This window comes from Remersonia thermophila, chromosome 7 (assembly GCF_042764415.1).
Source record: "Remersonia thermophila strain ATCC 22073 chromosome 7, whole genome shotgun sequence".
NCBI classification, from domain to species: Eukaryota; Fungi; Ascomycota; class Sordariomycetes; order Sordariales; family Chaetomiaceae; genus Remersonia; species Remersonia thermophila.
Window position 1 is genome coordinate 1,224,733 of NC_092223.1, and position 15,587 is coordinate 1,240,319.

The 15,587-nt window shown below is 59.9% G+C and overlaps 5 protein-coding genes across 5 annotated transcripts; 3 read left to right on the forward strand and 2 right to left on the reverse strand.

Moving 5' to 3' along the window:
• Positions 1 to 303: 303 nt before the first annotated feature.
• Positions 304 to 1,061, forward strand: VTJ83DRAFT_7308 (uncharacterized protein; the record flags this gene model as incomplete). The annotated part of the gene is made up of 2 exons (XM_071014116.1): positions 304 to 328; positions 394 to 1,061. 2 exons carry the CDS (start codon positions 304 to 306, stop codon positions 1,059 to 1,061), a joined length of 693 nt encoding a protein of 230 aa, XP_070863525.1.
• Positions 1,062 to 1,253: 192 nt separating this feature from the next.
• VTJ83DRAFT_7309 (uncharacterized protein) lies at positions 1,254 to 2,689 on the reverse strand (the record flags this gene model as incomplete). Its single annotated transcript, XM_071014117.1, has 3 exons — positions 1,254 to 1,630; positions 1,700 to 2,444; positions 2,501 to 2,689. 3 exons carry the CDS (start codon positions 2,687 to 2,689, stop codon positions 1,254 to 1,256), a joined length of 1,311 nt encoding a protein of 436 aa, XP_070863526.1.
• Positions 2,690 to 4,131: 1,442 nt separating this feature from the next.
• Positions 4,132 to 6,126, forward strand: VTJ83DRAFT_7310 (uncharacterized protein; the record flags this gene model as incomplete). Its single annotated transcript, XM_071014119.1, has 4 exons — positions 4,132 to 4,617; positions 4,673 to 5,426; positions 5,498 to 5,804; positions 5,865 to 6,126. The coding sequence occupies 4 exons, from the start codon at positions 4,132 to 4,134 to the stop codon at positions 6,124 to 6,126; spliced, it is 1,809 nt and encodes a 602-aa protein (XP_070863527.1).
• Positions 6,127 to 7,332: 1,206 nt separating this feature from the next.
• On the forward strand, positions 7,333 to 8,977 carry VTJ83DRAFT_7311 (uncharacterized protein; the record flags this gene model as incomplete). Its single annotated transcript, XM_071014120.1, has 2 exons — positions 7,333 to 7,556; positions 7,624 to 8,977. 2 exons carry the CDS (start codon positions 7,333 to 7,335, stop codon positions 8,975 to 8,977), a joined length of 1,578 nt encoding a protein of 525 aa, XP_070863528.1.
• An 806-nt stretch (positions 8,978 to 9,783) lies between these two features.
• On the reverse strand, positions 9,784 to 12,850 carry VTJ83DRAFT_7312 (uncharacterized protein; the record flags this gene model as incomplete). The annotated part of the gene is made up of 2 exons (XM_071014121.1): positions 9,784 to 12,491; positions 12,547 to 12,850. 2 exons carry the CDS (start codon positions 12,848 to 12,850, stop codon positions 9,784 to 9,786), a joined length of 3,012 nt encoding a protein of 1,003 aa, XP_070863529.1.
• Between the last annotated feature and the right edge of the window lie 2,737 nt (positions 12,851 to 15,587).

The window sequence follows — 15,587 nt, forward strand, 5'->3', positions numbered from 1 at the left end:
TCGGGCCCGTATGACGCGTCGGATAGATCACGAAGCCGACGACGCAGAGGAGCGAGGAGATTGGTTCTTTTTGCATCCCGTTCGCAAGAGACCGCCGGGGTTGTTGAGGTGCCCGAGCTACGCCGTGTCGTCATCGGAAACATGTGCCAGAGTGCAGCCAACCCTAACCCTGTGCGTTCCAGCGGTTGCCCAGTACTCCCCCCCAAAAAAAATCTTGAACTTCGCAAAGTCAACAGCCCCGCCATCGCCCCTCCTCGGTCACACTCCCAGCCTCGCAACCACCACTGCCACAACTCCTTCACAATGGCCAGCACAGCGCCAAGCCCAGGTACAAACCTCCCACGGCCATGTCTCCTCTCCATCCCGCGATCCGAAGGCTGACAGAGAATCCAGCCACCTGCCAAGCCAACTTCGAGCAGGGCATCGCCCTCGCCCTTCACCTCTGGCCGGCCCTGACGCTCGCCGTCCAAAACAACTGGGGCGGGCCCGACTCCGCCGACAAGCGCGACTGGTTCGCCGGCGCCATCTCCGAGCTCTTCCCCGACGTCTCGCGGCTCACGCCGGCGCAGCTCGCCCTCAAGATCCAGCAGCAGGCGCAACAGCAATCGCAGTCGCAACCATCACAAGCGACAGCGCAAGACGGCCCGGCGGGGGCGGCGGCGGGGGCGGCGGCGGACGAGCCCGACCAGGAAGACATCGAGACCGTCCTCCTCCAGGTCATGCTCGACGAGTTCGAGGTCGACGTGGACGACAGCTCGGCGTGGGAGCTGGCCGAGACGATCGTGCGGCTGCGGGCGGACTGCCTGAGGGGGAGGTTCGACGAGGTGGAGGCTCTGAGGAAGCGGTGGGAGGCGAGGAAGGGCGATAAGATCGTGTTCAAGAAGGTGGAGGATCCGGATCAAGATGAAGATGACGAGGACGACGACGATGACGAGGAGGAGGAGGGCAAGGAGGACGGGGATGTGGACATGGACGATGCACCGCCGCAGTTGCAGCCGGTTAGGAGGGAGCCCGAGGTGGACGAGGATGGGTTCATAAAGGTCACGAGGCGGAAGAGGTAGAACGGGGGTGGCAACGGGGTTCGACATGACAATTGCATGCGCTCGGCTGCAGTTAGAATTCAGGAGCGGTCTAGACGCGAGACAGGATGGATGAATACGGTCCTCAGCGCCAAACGACGAAATCCAACTTTGCACACACGCCCACCGCCCCCCCGGCTTGTTCTCCGGGAACCCCGCATCGAAACCAGCATGTTACTCCCAATCAGAATCCGACTCCTCTTCCTCGTCGCTGCTGTCCTCGTCGTCGTCATCGTCGTCGTCATCCGCCTTGCGCGAGTCCTTCGGGCTGTTGGGAGCCCGGCTGGCCACGCCCGAGGCCGCGCCGACGACGTCGTAGCTTGCATCGCTATCGGCCACAGACTTCTCGTCGTTCGACTTGCGCGGCTCGGCCGGCTTCGAGCGGGCCGGGTCCGTCGGCGGCGGCTGAATCGTCTTCGACGACGCTGCGGAACCCGGGCGGGCGGGCGGTTTCGCCGCGTCTGGCCTGGCCTCCTCCTCGTCCGACGAGGATTCCTCTTCCTCTTCGGAAGAATCCTCGTCCCAGCCGACTTCTTCCTCGGCCGATGCGGCTATTGCCAAGGGGTTAGCAGGGCCACAGCATGTGGCATAGGTTGACGGAGCGTCTGCCGAGTACGCACCTTTGAGCAGGTCCCTCCTCCTCGCCTCGGCAGTTTCGATGCCGTGCCGCACAAAGTAGTACCTCTTCCAAAAGTCCGCGTACGGAACCTGGTCCGGCACGAGCTTCTCCATCGTCGCCCGGAGCTCCGGGTACTTTTCCAAATCGCTGCTGATGTCCTCCGTCTTCTTGTCGATGTCAAACTCCTTCACCCAGGACTCGAACTCGGGGCCCTGGCCGTCCTTTGTGAAGCTGTCGGTAGAGGTGTGAACGAGATGGAGCTGCGCATCGAACCGCGAAGTGTGGATGACGCGCTTGCCGTGCGCGTCCTTGCTTTCAAAGAGAACGGCATTGCCGCCGCCCTGGCCTTGGGCGTCCTCGGTCGGGGGTTTGATGGTGATGGCGTCCTGCAGGAAGTCGCGCAGGTTGGTCCCGAACCGCAGCAGCGCCTCGTCCGCCGCGTCCTCGGCACGCTGCAGGTCCCGCAGGCGCTTGGCCGCCTCCTCCTTCAGCCGCGAAAGGACCGTTTCGGATTCTTTGAGGGCTTCCTCCGAGGACAGGTTCCGGCTCGTCGTGGTGGGCGTCGTTTCGGCGTCGCCCGATTCGGCGGCAGACGAGGATGGCGTGGCGGCCACGGGCAGGACGGTGTTGAGGGACAGGTTCCGCGTGTGCTTGATGACGGTTTGGCGCAGGGTGCTGAGGCCCTGCGAGGCATCTTGGCCAACAGCCGACAGCTCCTGTTGAGCTTCGCGATAGACGGACTCGCCCTGGACACGGAAGCGTCAGAATGACGTTGGGATGCGGTTCGGCAGCGATCACGAACCTGCTTGACTACCGTCCCGAGGAAACCCCCTATCCGGGCGCCCCAGGGGCTGTTGGAAAAGGCCCGGTAGGCATCCTTCAGGTCGGCATTGAGGCTCGCCTGCGGGGCGGGCTTCTTGTCTCCAGACTGCGAGTCGCTATGCTCCTCGGGGAATGTCTGTTCTTGGATGTGGTCGTAGGCGATATCCATAGTGTCGGGTCTACTTGACAGCAAAGAATCGAGCGTTCCCTTTCGAGATGCAGGAGTTTGGTTGAGGCCGGACCGAGTCGCATTGTCTCCTGTCGGCTCGAGGGGTGCGGAGGCACGGCAGCGGGGCTCCGCGCTAGGCAAGAAAGCACAGACCAGCTGCCGCATTGGGTATCGACTGAAGACCCCCACCACCCCACAGCGATCTATCCATCTCCAAGCACCAACGCGAAGCAGAAGTTCCAGCCTGAGTTGCTATGCAACCGATCTGCGCTGAGGAAAGCAATGATATGGCCTTGAGCGCCCAGAACATGCTTCAACAGGATGGCGTTTTTCACCCTCTGCCCTGGGTCAGTAGATTGGATGCCTGTTTCGTTCGCTCATCATTGGCTGGGTTTCATTCATCGCTGCCATTGCAGCAAGGGGTACGAAACAGTGTAATATCGTAGTAGTGTACTATACTTCGCCCATGGGTCCGTGCAAGGCTGAGATCTCTAGAGAAATGGACGTCCCTGTCGGAACTAGATGAGCGTTTGTGTCAGCTATTGGAAATGATGCCTGCCTCGAGGTACCGATGGTAGGTGTCACCACCACCACCTACCTAAGGGCATTTGCAAGGGGCTGTGCCTCACCTACATACTAGGTGTGTATAGTAGATCAAAGTCAGCTCATCACGTTCATACTTCGTAGAGGGCAGGCAGGTGTCCATGCAGGTAGTTATGAATGACGCATGCGGTGGGTCACAGCCGGCAACCCGCATCGAGGCGGGTGGGTCTCCAGGCAACCCACTCGGGTCGTTTCCCCAGTCTTCCATCATCCCGTGTGACGGCTGACAAATCCGCCTGCGTTCGCCTGATGGACCCCTCCAAGCCGCGCCCTTCCGCCCCTCCTCGGCCAGACTCGCGCCTTTCGCCGGTCAGCAGTGTTAGCAGCGCTGTTCTTGGGAGTCGGCGAGTGGTGCCAGCTGCGAATCTCCGATCGGTCGGCGAGGCCATCAGGCCAGGAGATCCATCCGTCAATCAATCGCATCCTCATCCCTTCCACATTTCCGCCTTCTACTGCGCTTGTCCTCACTGGGACCTTGGCCACACCTCTTCCATTTGTCTTCTTCTGGGGCCGTAGGCCGAACCCACCACGTCCCTGAGCCAGGGCGGAATCGCTGACGTCTTTTTGGCACAATACCCTCTTTCCCCATTGCCTTTTGTCCAACGCTCCCCTTCTGTATCCCTCGCCCCCGTCATCATTCGGCGTTCGGAGTTAACGCTGGTGCCCCATTCGCCTTCTTTCAGCCTTGAGCATTAGAGGACGATACCTATCTGCTACCAGGTCGCTTCGCCGTTGCAGATTGTTGCCAGGAATCCACCATCCTCTCGCCTCCCCGCGCTGTCGCAGACTCTTCCATCGCCGTGTCTTGGACCCGCCGCGCGCCCCTCCGGTCGCCCAAGATGACGTCAACTCGGCACCCCCTGGGAGACTTTATCCTCACTCCACAGCAGCAGAGTCTCCTCTTCGCCGCCCTCAATGCCAACCGCCAGAACAATGTCCCGTCAAACACCGGGTTCCAGGCATCGCCGCTTCAGCCTCTCCAGTTTGATACCTCTCCCATCCAGGGCAGCGGCAGTCTCTCGAGCTTCCATACCAGCCCAGACCTGGACTTCAGCTACGACTTCACCGGTCCGGATTCCAGCTTCGATTTCCCCGACGGCGCCGACCAACCCAAGATGATCGGCGACCTGCCGGGAGCCGGCAAATCCAACAGCGCCAACAGCGCCAACACGGCACGGTCCAAGTCTGACAGCGCCGATGCCGAGGCTTCGGAGAAGAGAAGCTACCCCGAAGATGCGGAGAGCTCGGAACCCAAGCGCCGAGAGAGCGAGGAGAAGGTTCCAAAGAAGCCCGGCAGGAAGCCTCTCACGACCGAGCCGAGCTCTGTAAGATGCCCTGTTCGCCTTCCAACCATCCTGTGCTGACTCAGACCCCCAACAGAAGCGCAAAGCTCAGAACCGGGCTGCGCAACGAGCCTTCCGAGAGCGCAAGGAGAAGCACCTGAGAGACCTGGAGAACAAGGTTCAGGAGCTGGAGAAGATTTCCAAGGCAGCCACCACCGAGAACGAGGAGCTCCGCGCCCAGATCGATAAGATGACAATCGAGCTGAACGAGTACAAGAAGCGCCTGTCGCTCCTCTCGACCAGCCGTCCGGTTCATCCGGGTCCTGCCATGCCATTTGGCAGCGCCTTTGTCAACAACCTGAATGACGTCAACTTTCAGTTTGAGTTCCCCCGGTTCGACAAGCTCCCCGGACCTCCCATCGACGACGCCAAGAAGCCTCAGCCCGCGTCTTCGCAAACAGCGGAGCCAACAAGCGTCGACCACCAAAGCCCCAGCCGGGGTCTCCAGGATGGAGTCAGCCCTCGCCAATCCGCCAACGTCAACCTGGCTAGCCCGAGCTCTCAGACCCAGCCGGACCTCACCCACCTGTCCATGGGGCTGTACACGCCCCCCCTCACGGGGGGCCGCGCCACCAACGGCTCATCTGGGAGCGTGGACTCGCAGTACAATGCCAGCGCGGCCATATCAACGAGCTCGCCCTCCGCGTCGTCCAATTCCCATATGGGTGGCACCAATTCTTCGTGCGGCACCTCGCCGGAGCCGCTCACTCAGTCGCCCCTGGGCTTCAAGCCGGTTGACACTTTGGGAACGATCGGCGAAGAGGGCCCAAGCTTGAGCAACCCAACCCAAGGTGAGAAGTGACCCGGCGCGCCTGCCGGGCCGGCAATATATCCCAAGAGAGGGTAACTGACACAGATCTAGGCCTTGGGCATTTCGCCGATCCGACCCTCACCGACTTCTCCCAGTGGCTTCCTTCGACCGACTTTCAGTTTGACCCTCAGGTCTTTGGCGATTACCGCGATCCTCAGGACAATTCCTTTACGTACGGCTTCGATGATGGCCTGTTCAACAACGACTTGGTGGACGCGGATTTCTTCACGCCTTACAACCTCCCGCCCTCGAGCCCAGCAGCACAGCCTAAACAAGATCTCATTTCCCAGATCGATGCGGCGAAGGAGGCCGACGAGGGAGAATGCGGAAAGACGCTGCTCAAAACCCACGACGTCTGGTATGTGATACCCATGCTGACATGGGCCCTGCTCCGTTTCTTATTCTGACGCTTGCACAGGGAGCGGTTGCAAAATTGCCCCAAGGCGCAAAGTGGAGAGTTTGATTTGGATGCCCTCTGTGCCGACCTGCAGAAGAAGGCCAAGTGCGACGGCACCGGGCCTGTCATCAGCGAGAAGGACTTCTGTCAGGTCATCAAAAAACATCTCTGCAAGGACGAGCAAACGGCCAACAAGGTCGACGCAATGGCGAAGAAGTTTGAGGAGCAGAAGACGCCAAAGCAGCAGCAGCAGCAGAAGACCCCGACGCAAACACAATCCTAGACTGGGGATGCTTTCTGGATCCTTGCCTGCTTGGCCTGTACAACAAAAGACTCGATCTCGCGGCGCATTGGCGTTGAACATGCATGGAACACGGACAGGCCCTGTCTCACAATAGGCATCGGTCACTGCGCACTCCCGGAGCAACGGTTACGGCACTCGCGTGTGGATCAGGGACGAAACAAGGAAAGGGAGGGGGCGCATGGCTTATGAATGGAATGGAACGGCTTGAACAGGAATGGGATGGACTTGGCGGTTGATTTAAAAGGTATACCTATTCGAAAAAAGAAAAAAAAAAAAGAAGACTACTTGCGCCGGCGTCCTTGCCGTCGGTGATTGCATATGACTATTTTCTTTTTCTTTTGACCAGAGGGTTTTGGAGGTTTGATGCAGGGTTTGCGGTAGATCTGTACGGCGAGATGTGCCAGATTGTATGCGAGAGTTTCTCAGCGATGAAAAAGTGCAGTGTCGGTTGTGTCTGTGAATAATGACGAGCTCACATCGATACACCGCTTGTTTGGTCAGGCGAGCCGGTTGACCGTTTCAATGTCCTGACGAGATGTGCTTCGTACGTTGAAGGACACGAGGCTTGTGATGTGCCGTCAGTGAGGTGAGACCAGGAGACCTAGGTACGGTAGCTAGCTTCCAGATAACCCAACACTACGGCTTCCAGCATGATACTACATGAATGGATATTACTGGGGCATTGCTTTCGACCCTCGAGAAGTGTCTTTGCCCAACAGTGCCGTTTCTAACGCACCCCTGAAGACCCGACCTCCGGTGAAGGTGGGGCCGTATGTGGGGCCGAGGCTCCGGAGCTGCTGGCCGCGGAGGCTCCGGAGCTGCTACCGGTGGACAGGCAGGTAGGTCCGTATCTACTAATCAGCCCAAGGTTGAATCCATCTGAATCTTTTGCCATGAGCGCTTATGATGCCTCGTGTTACCAGGTCCTTTTGCCTCTTCAGAGGATGATGGAAGGATGATCTTGCGTGCCCCAAGCAGCACCGAATGCGAATGCTACGGTCGGCTGCTGCCTGGTCGGAACCGTCACCGCCGGCGCTACCTAGCCGCATTCAGACACCAGTATTACAGCAGGTATATGTATATATATATATATAACATGGAAGCCAACCTCTCAACTCCAATTGAAGGCTCAAGACTTGCTTTGCTGCTCTACATCGACCGTACATCAACTTCACCTTTGGCACGATGGGCTCCGTGAGCTCCCCGGCGGCGAACCTCGGCCCTTCCGCCGCGAACCAGCCTAGCAGCATCTTTACCCTCCCAGACACACCGAGCAAACGAATAGGGCCGCGCGATCTTGTGTCCATGTGCTTGCTTAAGCTGTCTAACAACTTCCCCATGGTGGATCGCGAGTCGATCGAGGCCCTCCCCCGGAAGTATTTGTGGATATTGTGGAAAGACGTGGCAGGGTGCGTATCCTTCTTTCTTCTTCATATGGCCTCCTGGCGCATGAATGGCTCACAGGTTCATGCTTAGATGCCAAACCCGCGGCAGGGAGCCATCCGGGGCCGTGTTTCACGCGTGGGAGACGGTGGGCGCCGCCCTCGTAAGCCACTGCCTGGAGGTGATGCGAGAGGAAGCAAGGGTGCTCGGGAAGCCCGGGCGGAACGCGAAGATCTCGGCGCCTCGGTACGGCGACGACAAGGATAAGATGCTCTACCTGAGCATGTACCGCCTCTGCGGGTCCTTTTTCAACGCGACCGACTCGCTCGACTTCCCCCTCCGGCACGACAACGTTTTCGGCACGAACCTGACGATGCTCCGCAGCGCTGCCCTGTCATGCCTCGTTCACCTGTGCCTGGAAGACGTCGAGCGTTTTCCAAGGAGCGACCTCCTTGCCCTGGCAGATCTGCCCCTCACGGTGCTGGAGCTGGCTCAGTATTCGCGGCCCAGCCGTGCCATCCTCCTCAACGATCTGCTGTGCTCCGACTGGGGCAGAATCGCAACGAGCGCCCGAGGCTTTTCCAAGCTGCGCTTGCTACGGATCACATCAAAATGGCATAGGATCTCCAAGGACGGCCTCATGAACCTTCGAAGCTTTCCCAAGCTTCTCCTGGTCGACATCAACCGGATGTGGCGTAATCCAACGTCGCTCCCAAAGCCGGGGTGGAGGCTGGGGACGTTCGAGCCGACGATATTCGAGATGTACGCTTCCGCATACCTGGGGAGGCGCGTCCGTGCCTCCGCCGCCGAGATTAGAGACATGCAAAAGACCTTTAGGACAGAGTTCCTGGGCGCCGCGACGCCTATCCGGGCGATTCGGGACCACCGATCGTTGCGCCCGGTCGGTGCTTACAAAGAGGAACCTCCACCGGGCAAGGCCGCACGCTCCGGCAAGAACGGCCTCCCAGGAGGCGGGGTTTCTGAGGACGGTTCGGACAGCAGCGAAGACGAGGAGCGTCCCAGGCCTTCTTTTTCCATGCACTGGGACCCGTTTCCGGTGGCGCTCGCGCGTCCATGGGAGGTGTTTGCGTGGCTCGGGCTGGTTGACCACAGCGCTCCGGACCCAGAAGACGCCGAGACGATCCAGCTTGAATCGCGCAACATCCCGCTGCCGCGTAGGAGGTTTGTGTATCAGCGGCTGTACGGTTGCTCTTCGGACGTTTTCGAGCACGAGGCAGCACAGCTGTGCCGGCTTGTCTACCGGAGATGCCCCGAGGACGACGACAACGAGGACGACGATGGCCAGGAGCGGGAGCTGACAACAGCTACAGCTGGCAGCCCTGGGCAAGAAGGCGCAGCGGCCATAACGACCGCTGTCACGACCACCTTGGCAGCCCTGTGCCTGCAAGAGACGAAGCCTACCGCCTCGTCGGGATCTTCTGGCTAGACAAGCCTCGATGGAGTAAAGCCGGGAAACGCCCGTGCCCCGTGCCGAATGAGCTAGAAGAGCCAACGTTGGGGATCGCGCTGCTGTGCGGAGGAGCTATCAAGCACATAATCTTCATTCCAAAGCGACAAAGCCAAGGGAATGACACGCTACTGTATAACTATAATGTCTTCTGAAGTTGTGAAGAGCAGAAATCTTTGTAGTGGCCGGCAGATCGAGGGACTCAAGAATTGAGGGGTCGATGGAGTTAGACTTGGGTACTTGAGGGCGTTTCCTCTCTAAAAAGCTTCCGCCATCTTTCACAGCCTCCATCGATTTGCGGTTCGATGCCAAAGAATCAAGCGCAGGGAGCTCGCATAATGCTCTCGTTATTAAACCATACCATAGTACAAATTGTTGAAGCCGGCATACGTGCCGTACCAACGCCGTCATCGCTGCTCCGCTCTTTTGTTGTCTCCAATCCCCAGGAAGCAATCTTGTTTTTCTTCTCTTCTCCTCTTCGCCCCTGAAACTGAATGATGAAAACAAACTAAGCAAAGCAAAACATGGCCAACCCCTAAACTCCGTTCCCATGCACTTCTACAATGTGATATATACCGCCCTCATGGTTGAATCGCCAGAACCACGCCGCCTCAAATGACAAACAACGTTGAGAAGCCACCAGCAGAGAGACCCGGAAAATAATGGTCCGAGAGAAACCCAGATAATGAAACAAGAACAAAATAAGAAGAATGAAGAAGAAGAAGAATGAAGAAGAAGAAGAAGAAGAAGAAGAAGAAGAAAAGAAGGAATGAAAGAGAAAGAAATCACCGCACATTCAAATACAAGTCCCCGCCCCGCCTCGTCGGCGTCAACTCCGGCACCCAGCCCGGCGTGATCGGCACCTGCCCGTACCGCGCCTCAAACTCGTCCCTCTCCTGTTGCTGCTGCTGCTGCTGCTGCTGCTGCTGCATGTCCCTCCTCGCTCCCTGGCTCCCGCCCGGCTGCCCCTGGCGGCGAGACGCCTCCGCCGCGGCGGGCTCTTCCACCACCTCCTTCTTCCACTTGTTGCTCTTCCCGCTCTTCCCCGCCGCGGCAGGGGTGGTCAGCGCCAGCGCCGCCGCCTTGTCCGCCCCGAGGCGTTTGGCGAGGAGGGAGCCTTGGCTGCTGGTGGTGCTGCTGGCGGTGGTTGGGGTGGAGACGGCAGCGGAGGGGAATTCCTGGGTGGCCAGAGGCTGTGCTGGGGGACGCTCGATGCGGGATTGCGGGGTGTCGGCTGGCGTGGGGAGGTAGGCCGGTCGACCCGGCGCGTGCTGGTGGAGGTAGGGGTGGTATTGCTGAGGTGGGGTGTTGTAGCGTCGGTTTCCTCCTGTTGGGAGGGCGGGAATATCGGCCGGGAGTTCGTAAGGCGGGGTGGGCGGCGGGGGTTGGACCGCAACTTGCTGTTGTTGCTTCCGCTGTTGCTGTGGTGGTGGTGGTGGTGGTGATGACTGTTGATGGTTCCAGTATGACGCCGGGTTGCCAATCTGGCGCTGACGCTGCAGGTATTGTTCTTCAAGGGGTGGGACTGAGCCGGCCCGCGTCTCGGGGGAGCCGGTGCGCGGCTGGCTTGGGTTGCGGTGGGCTTGCGGCCTCAGGTTTGGAACCCCGTCCCTTGGCCTCCGTGGCCCGGTTTGCTGCTGTTGTTGCGGAGCAAAAGGGGTGACAGCCCTAGGCCGTGGCATGCTGTACCCATCTCCTCCTTGACCCGCATTCCAGCCAAAAGGCTGCTCATCATTGTTGCGCTTGCGGATTTTGGGATAGGTAACAGGGGACTTGCCAGGGGAGATGGGCGTTTGCGGAGACTCTACCACCGGCGACAGGTCCATTTGGGCAGCAGCATCATCATCGTCGGCCGCGTCTTCGATAGAGGTCGCCGATCCCTGCGAGAACCTGGCGCTGGGCCTTCTCCCTACGTCCCTCTTCTGGCCGGCTCTCGAGTCCCTCTCCTCCGGGGATACGGCAAAGTAGACATCGGCAGACGGGCTTTTCATCTTGGCCTGCCTGCTTCTCTGAGCCATCTCCGGAGTCGACGAGGCAAGGCTCGGGCTCGAATGCTGTGCCTGGCCCCGACGCTGCTGCTGGTCCCTGAACGCGATCGGCGAGCCGAGCCTACCTTGTTGTTCGGGCTTTCGCGGCAGCCGCAACGGCGACACCACGGCGTCAGGCGAGAAGCCGCCGTAGGCTTCCCGCGCTCTCTCCGCCCGGGTCTTGTGCTCGGGGCTCGGCAACTCGATAGGCGAGCTGCGGGCGTCCTGGACGGCAGGCCTCGAAGGAGTGGCGCCGAGAGCTGCTTTCCCGGATGCGTCTCCTGCCGGTCCCGCAGCGTGATTCGGAGCCGAGGTGTTGCGAAGGATCCAGTTGCCGTTCTTGTCGGCAAAATATAGCGTCGTGGCGGACTGGGGGTCGCTTGGAGGCGGCCGCCACACGGAGGTAGAAGCTGATGTTTGGTCGCCTTCTCCGTCTTCGGCAAACTCGGTCACCACGCTATCTCTGACTGCCGGGGCCGGCGGGCGGATGATGGTCGTTTGCTGCTTCGGAATGGCGAGGGTCAGGGCTGGCCTCGGCGGGCTGTTCCCGGCCATCCGTGTTGGTTGCGGCTCGGTCGGGGAGCTGACAATCACCCTTGGAGGAGGGTTTCGTGGCGCAGACCCCTGAGGCCGAGTTTGAGCGGCGGGAGCAGCAGCAGATGTAGTTGCGACGGCCGCGGCTGCGGGTGGAATGATGATCTCCTTGACCCGCGGGGCTGCTTTTGCGGAGCGGACCGGGGAAGCCGTAGCCGGGGGAGAAGCCGTGGTCGGCAACGGCCTCACCATCACACCTCCTCGAGCGGCGGTGGGAGGGAGACCCAAGCCGACGACGGCCTGCGCCGGGATCTGCGGCTGCCAGTGAGGATACAGCGGATCATGCGAGGTCTTGGGCTCGGGGAGAGGAGCGGAGATTTCCATGACGTCCGGGCTATTCTCAGTCCCTTCCTGCTTTTTCTTGCTCTTCTTCTTCTTCCCTCCTGGACTCATCGAGTCGGGCATCTTGAAGAAGCCGTTGGCCTCCAGGTCGCGGAACCTCCGCTTCCTCAGGCGCCTGGCAAGGATTATCAGGAGGATGCCAAGGGCCAGAGCAGCGGCGGAACCAAGCGCAATGCCGGTGATCTCGGCAGTGGTGAACTTTGGTGGGTCGGGCGCGTCATCAGGGTTCGTCGTGGCAATCGGGCGAAGCGTACGAGTCGTTCCGGATCCCGTCACCGAGGAGATGGGTGTGAAGCCCGCAGGAAAGCTGGTTGTCGAGGGGGTCCCCGTTGGGAGAACCACTGTCGGGGTGGTTGCGGTAAGGCCCGGCGTCTGCGCGGTCCTGGTTGGAGTTGTCATGCTGATCGACGTCGGCAACAGAAGAGGTCCGGTTTCGGTCTGGATGAGGGTGGCCGCAATGGCCGTGTGAGTCTGAGGTTGTGCGTTAGACACGTTGATGCACATGTGGTAGGCCGTCTTCTTCGCGCTCTCTGGGTCACGTTTAGTACATGTTCCAGCCCAGGATTGTCCTCGGAAGCCACTCACCGATGCCATCCTCGCCTCGACAGGCGCCGAACTGGGCCTCCCCTGAGACGCAAGACGCGGCTCCCTCGCCGAGGGTGTATCCAGAGCTTCCGCGCTGGCGGCACAAGCATTGGAAAGAAGGAGAGTTGCCGCATATCCCGGCATCGAAGTTGGCCGAGATGAAGGACCGGAAGCATTTTTGGGCGCAGGACGGCACGAAGTTGAGGATTTCGGAGGAGACGTTGGTTGTCTGGGCCGTAGCGGCAGCAGCGAAAAGCGTCGTCCATATCCCGAGGCGTAGCAAGGGCATTCTCCCGGGTAACATCTAAAGGCGGCCGAAGTCAGCCGCGGCGTCAGGGGCTTCTGAAGGCATGTATCCCTGGCGAACCTCAGAGTTTTAGTCCATCTGCGCCCCAACAGTTGAAAAGTATTGAGGGCAGGTCGATGACGACGGCGGCGTTTTTGGAGATATTTGCCACGCTAGGAACGAAACGACCGCAGTGGCATGCCGGTCGGAGGCCTGGCGATAGAGGGCGGCCGCTGGTATGGCCGGTGGCTGAGTAGACCGGAGTGGACCAAAGCAATCCAACCTTAGGGTTTATACATTAGAAGGAGATGCCCCGCATCTCTCGTAGGAATCTTGGGATTGTGAGTCTATGGTAGCGAGGGTGGTCGAGGTGGCTGAAGTCGACCAGGAACGAGGCGTGTAAGTCGGATCGGATCGTCTATGCGGCCAACCTGGAACGGCACACTCCAAGGGGGGAAGTACAGCAATTACACAGATGGTGTGGGAGGACGAAACCAGGAAACCAACTCCCGAGAAGATTTGAAACAAGAAATCAATGACAAAACACCGGACGGAGAAAAAAAAGGATGTGATAAACAGAAGAGACGAAGGAGGCCAAATCAAGCGGCCCCCAGGAGGCTAGCAGCCTCTTTTTGTTTGCCGCCGTGCCAGTCCGCAGCGTGGACGACCAAGATGAAGGCGCGCGATGGTGGGTGTCGTCGTCCAATCCACACACAGCTCGGCTGCACTACTACCCTGCATCTACTGTGCTTGAACCACCCCCCCCCCTCCTTCAACTCTAACCGTTTTCTTCCCCCTGCAACCCCCTTCCCCCGGTAACCGTCCTGCCAACCCACACCGCACCACCGCACCACCGCACCACCGCACCACCGCAGCCACACGCATCATAGGCTGTCCAGCGCTGTACGACGCAACGTTGGCCGGCCATGTCCACCCTGACGGTTGCGCCTCTTTGCCGCGGGCCAGCATCGGCCAGCTCGACAACCGCGGTGGCGTCGCTTGCGGCAGCTAGCGTGGAAGGGCGGCCCTGCACGGCAAAGACAGCCGGAGGAACCTGGAGACAACGTGGACAAGACCAAAAAAGCTCTCCGTCCGTGGGCACCCTGGCCCTCCTCCACGTACTGCGTCCTGACGTATGCGTGAGACACCGCCCCCGTCCACCGACATGTGGCACAAACCGCCCTCGCTCAGAAGCCGATCAAATCTGGGGACCGTGAAAGAAGCAAGCTTGGGATTCGACGCTGCTTTGCACCGCGTTGCATGAACCCCGAAGCCGAGGCCCCTGGCGGACAGGACACGATTGGCTGCGGCTCAACATCTCGCTGCTTCGCTACACACGCGCAATTCAACGCCCTGTCCAATCCATCTCGCCGGCAGAGGAGAGCAGACGAGGCGCGGTGGGTCACCTGCAGGAACAACAAGCGCAGCCCAGAGAAAATAAAAAAGGGCAACCAAACAGGTCCCCCGCTAGACAGAAACGGGATAAGACGACACGGACACAACATGGAAAGCGAGGCGAATTAAGACCAACAGCACAACAGCAATGGAACCCAGGCAACTAGCGTACGTATAGTAGAGCTACCCACATGGCGTACGTTTCCTTGGCCTGGCCGCGGGCTGCGGGCGTGCATGTACCAACCACCCGTCTGCTCCCACCTCCATGGTTCCATCAGCGGCTCTATTCTCGCCCCGGCGGCCATCTTACCCACCATTCCGGGCATGCGAGCGCCCAGGCCGGCGGCGGCGGCAGTCGGTCTGCATTTTTGTGTGCAGGTTTGCGTTGCGCCGCAAGAGCTCCGCGGGCTGGGGGGGGACAGCCGAAGCGCGCGCGCTTGACGGGCTGCCGCCCGGTGGGTCGGGCGGCTAAAAATGGCGGCCCCGGTGGGTCGCCGGATCGATCCTTGGAAGCGCGGGGATTTGCGATTGGCCGCAGGAATCGTCAAATCGGGCGCTAACAGCGCGGGATCGACATGGATTTGACATGGAGGGACGAGACGAATGAGCGTTGCGGTGTCACGTGGTGCGGGCTTGGCATGCGAATGCGGTCGGGGGATGGCTTGACCAAGGCTTCGGTTCCCGGTTCTTCAACGGTTGGACCTACACCGTATTGCTGTGTACTACTCGAGTACGCAGTAGAGAGGCTTGGGGTATGGAGAGGCTTGGAAAGGGACAATGCATGTTTGCTCCAGGTCCTTCTTTGTTCTCGTTCTTTGGTCGGCGAGCAATAACACCTATCCCGGCCGAGGCTGCTTGTGAACTTGAGAAACGCCCCATGTCAGGTTAAGGTAGCCATGCCAATGCATGCTCTTTCAAATCTTTCCAGGGCACCATGCCTCCCTCCCCTCCTGGTCCTTCACGGATGCGATCGCCTTGGGGAATGCCGGGTGCACGGCCACAGCGTTGAGAAATACACCGCAGATCAGCAATGCGGAAAGCTTTGCAAGATCAGCGGTTCCGCACAGCTAGGCGGGGCTCTACATACTGCGTACCAAGCGCCCCAGGGGGCGGTCACCGTTTGGACTCGCGACGCATATGCAGAGCAGCACTTTTGTGATACACTCAATGCGCATGCGAATGCCGAGCCCGGCGCCAAACACTCGGAGATCTCGTTGCCGGCCAACAACATAGTGCCATGTCATCCCATCTTCCCTGAGTGGTAGATGTACATCGTAGGCTTGATAGTTCCACCTGACAAATTGGTATCCGAGGTAGGCATGCTCGGCCCAGGCGGTGACAAAGCTATCGAGAGCTCACC